The sequence below is a fragment of the Mercenaria mercenaria genome, chromosome 6, assembly GCF_021730395.1.
Source record: "Mercenaria mercenaria strain notata chromosome 6, MADL_Memer_1, whole genome shotgun sequence".
NCBI lineage: Eukaryota > Metazoa > Mollusca > Bivalvia > Venerida > Veneridae > Mercenaria > Mercenaria mercenaria.
The window spans coordinates 69530450-69532508 of record NC_069366.1 but is presented as its reverse complement, the minus strand read 5'-3'; the positions used below and the strand labels follow the sequence as shown (position 1 = coordinate 69532508).

At 38.8% G+C, this 2059-nt stretch overlaps 1 protein-coding gene across 1 annotated transcript; it reads right to left on the bottom strand.

The window, feature by feature from the left end:
* Positions 1–658: 658 nt before the first annotated feature.
* Positions 659–1561, bottom strand: LOC123550429 (dentin sialophosphoprotein-like). Its single transcript, XM_045338859.2, has one exon. The coding sequence runs from the start codon at positions 1559–1561 to the stop codon at positions 659–661; it is 903 nt and encodes a 300-aa protein (XP_045194794.2).
* Between the last annotated feature and the right edge of the window lie 498 nt (positions 1562–2059).

Genomic DNA, 2059 nt, shown 5'->3' with positions numbered 1-2059 from the left:
TTACCTGGTGTGAATTTGTTTTTCCGGAAAAGAGGTCTAACGTGCAGAGGAGACACCTTGTTAGATTGTCCTCTCACTAATCTGGCCAAAACCTATCAGAAAGTGCGCCAAAATTTTCCCGCCAAAAAAAAAATCGGTGATAAAAAAAGGTCTTGAGACTACCCTTAAGGGGTAATCTCAAGACCTCTTTTTTTAATGTTACTTATTTCTCAGTACCATAGGTAAATAAAATTAACACTTTGTAAAATTTAACTTTGTTTTATTTAATTATTTATTTACTTCTTTTATTTTATTCCCTTTTATATTTAAAACACAAAAACAATTACATAATGTTCTTGAATTTTCACTGTCTGTTTGGCTTTTTTTGCCATCTGGGGTGTCAATGGGCTTCTTTGACACTTTATTGTTGAAACTCTCCTCATCTGAACCAATTTCGTAATTTAATGTTCCTTTAATGTTTTTTAGGGGTTTCTGCATCATTTCATCCTGTGAAGAATCGTATCTCATCTGCTCGTAGCTGTAGATTGACTTAATGTCGTCTTGACTGAGTTATTGTTGTCTTTCTAATGAATTTCTCCATTCTGCACTATTATATGCTTGTTCCTGATTGCCTGGTTGGCTAAATTCATGTTCACTCTGAGAGGAATCGGGCGACCAGTTAATGATCCTTCTCCTGTTTTTTTTTTCTTTTTGGAGCATTGGGTGGGATAAGGATTGATGAATCAGAACTGACTGATTGTTTCGGCGTGGAATAATACAATGGTGACCCGAATGGATCATCACTGTTTACTGTATTAACAGTCTCGCTACTTGAGATAATGACGCAGTCACTGTTCTCAAGGTCAGTACTTTTTGCTTGTGAATTGAAAAAGTCTGTCGTGTCATTACTACTATTATCAGTCCTGGTAAAGTAGTCAGTTGTACTATTGCTACCACTATGTGTTCTATTTAATCTACTGTCAGAGGAGTCAAATGGTGACCTTTGAGGGGGAAACCTACTGTCGTTCGAGCTTCCTATAGGGCTACTGCTATCTTGATTACTTTCTACTGATTTCTGGCTACTCTCACTATTTTTACCTGACAATTCTGCATAACTATCTATCTCGCTACTCTGGCTTTCACATAACACTTGCGTACTGGCTGATTTCAGTCGTCGTGGGGGCATTTGGCTTGGTTCAATCTTATCGTCTTCGCTGTCTTGTGAGTATGTGATGGGTGTTGGTGTCAAATGGAAGTGTAGTTCACTCTCTTGGCTTGATTCACTAGATTGGCTATAAGGGACCAATGGTCTCGCTGTATAGATTTCTTGGGATGCGTTGTCTCCTGCTGGGTTTGGAACTTGATGGATCTCAACTTCTGTGATAATAACTTCTTCTGTCTGTGACTCCATATCTTCATGGACTGAGTTATTGGGAGTTTCCACAATAAACAAGTCAGGAGAGTCTGGAATTAAAATTGGCGCAGCCTGCTTGATTGGTGACTTGTTTTTCTTAACGCATCCAAAGATGTTAGTTATGTATTGAAGTGGGCGCCTACGTCTTGCTCTAGGTCTGGGTAACATGTCCTCTCCCTGTTTTGACTTTTCTGGCGTTAATTCGATACTGGGTGACCTGGCCCTCTTATTTGGGGTTGGGTTTTGTGTTTTTTCTTGGATTTCCTGCGAACATGGATTGCTACCTTATATCAGTCTTCCATTTTCAAGAATGCCTGATAATTTTGTTGCGAGGTTGGATAACAGAATGTGCATATAACACTTCATGTTATATTCTGGATTTGCAAATATCGGGCGGATTGGCCAGTTCTGTATTTTGAGAAGTACTCTCTTAATGTGGAAGTAACCATTCCTCATTGACCTGTAATCCATTTCATCTAAGTCATCTGCGGTATATTCTTCATTGGTCATTGAACTGATTATTACTGGTTTGTTTATATCAGTGAACCTGAAGTAATAATCATTGGCTGAGGGTGAAATTAGAGCTTTTAACCAACCGTATATTGCTGATTGTATACGGTCATCTGAACAGGTTACTCTTGCATCTGCATGAGCATTGAGGCGATC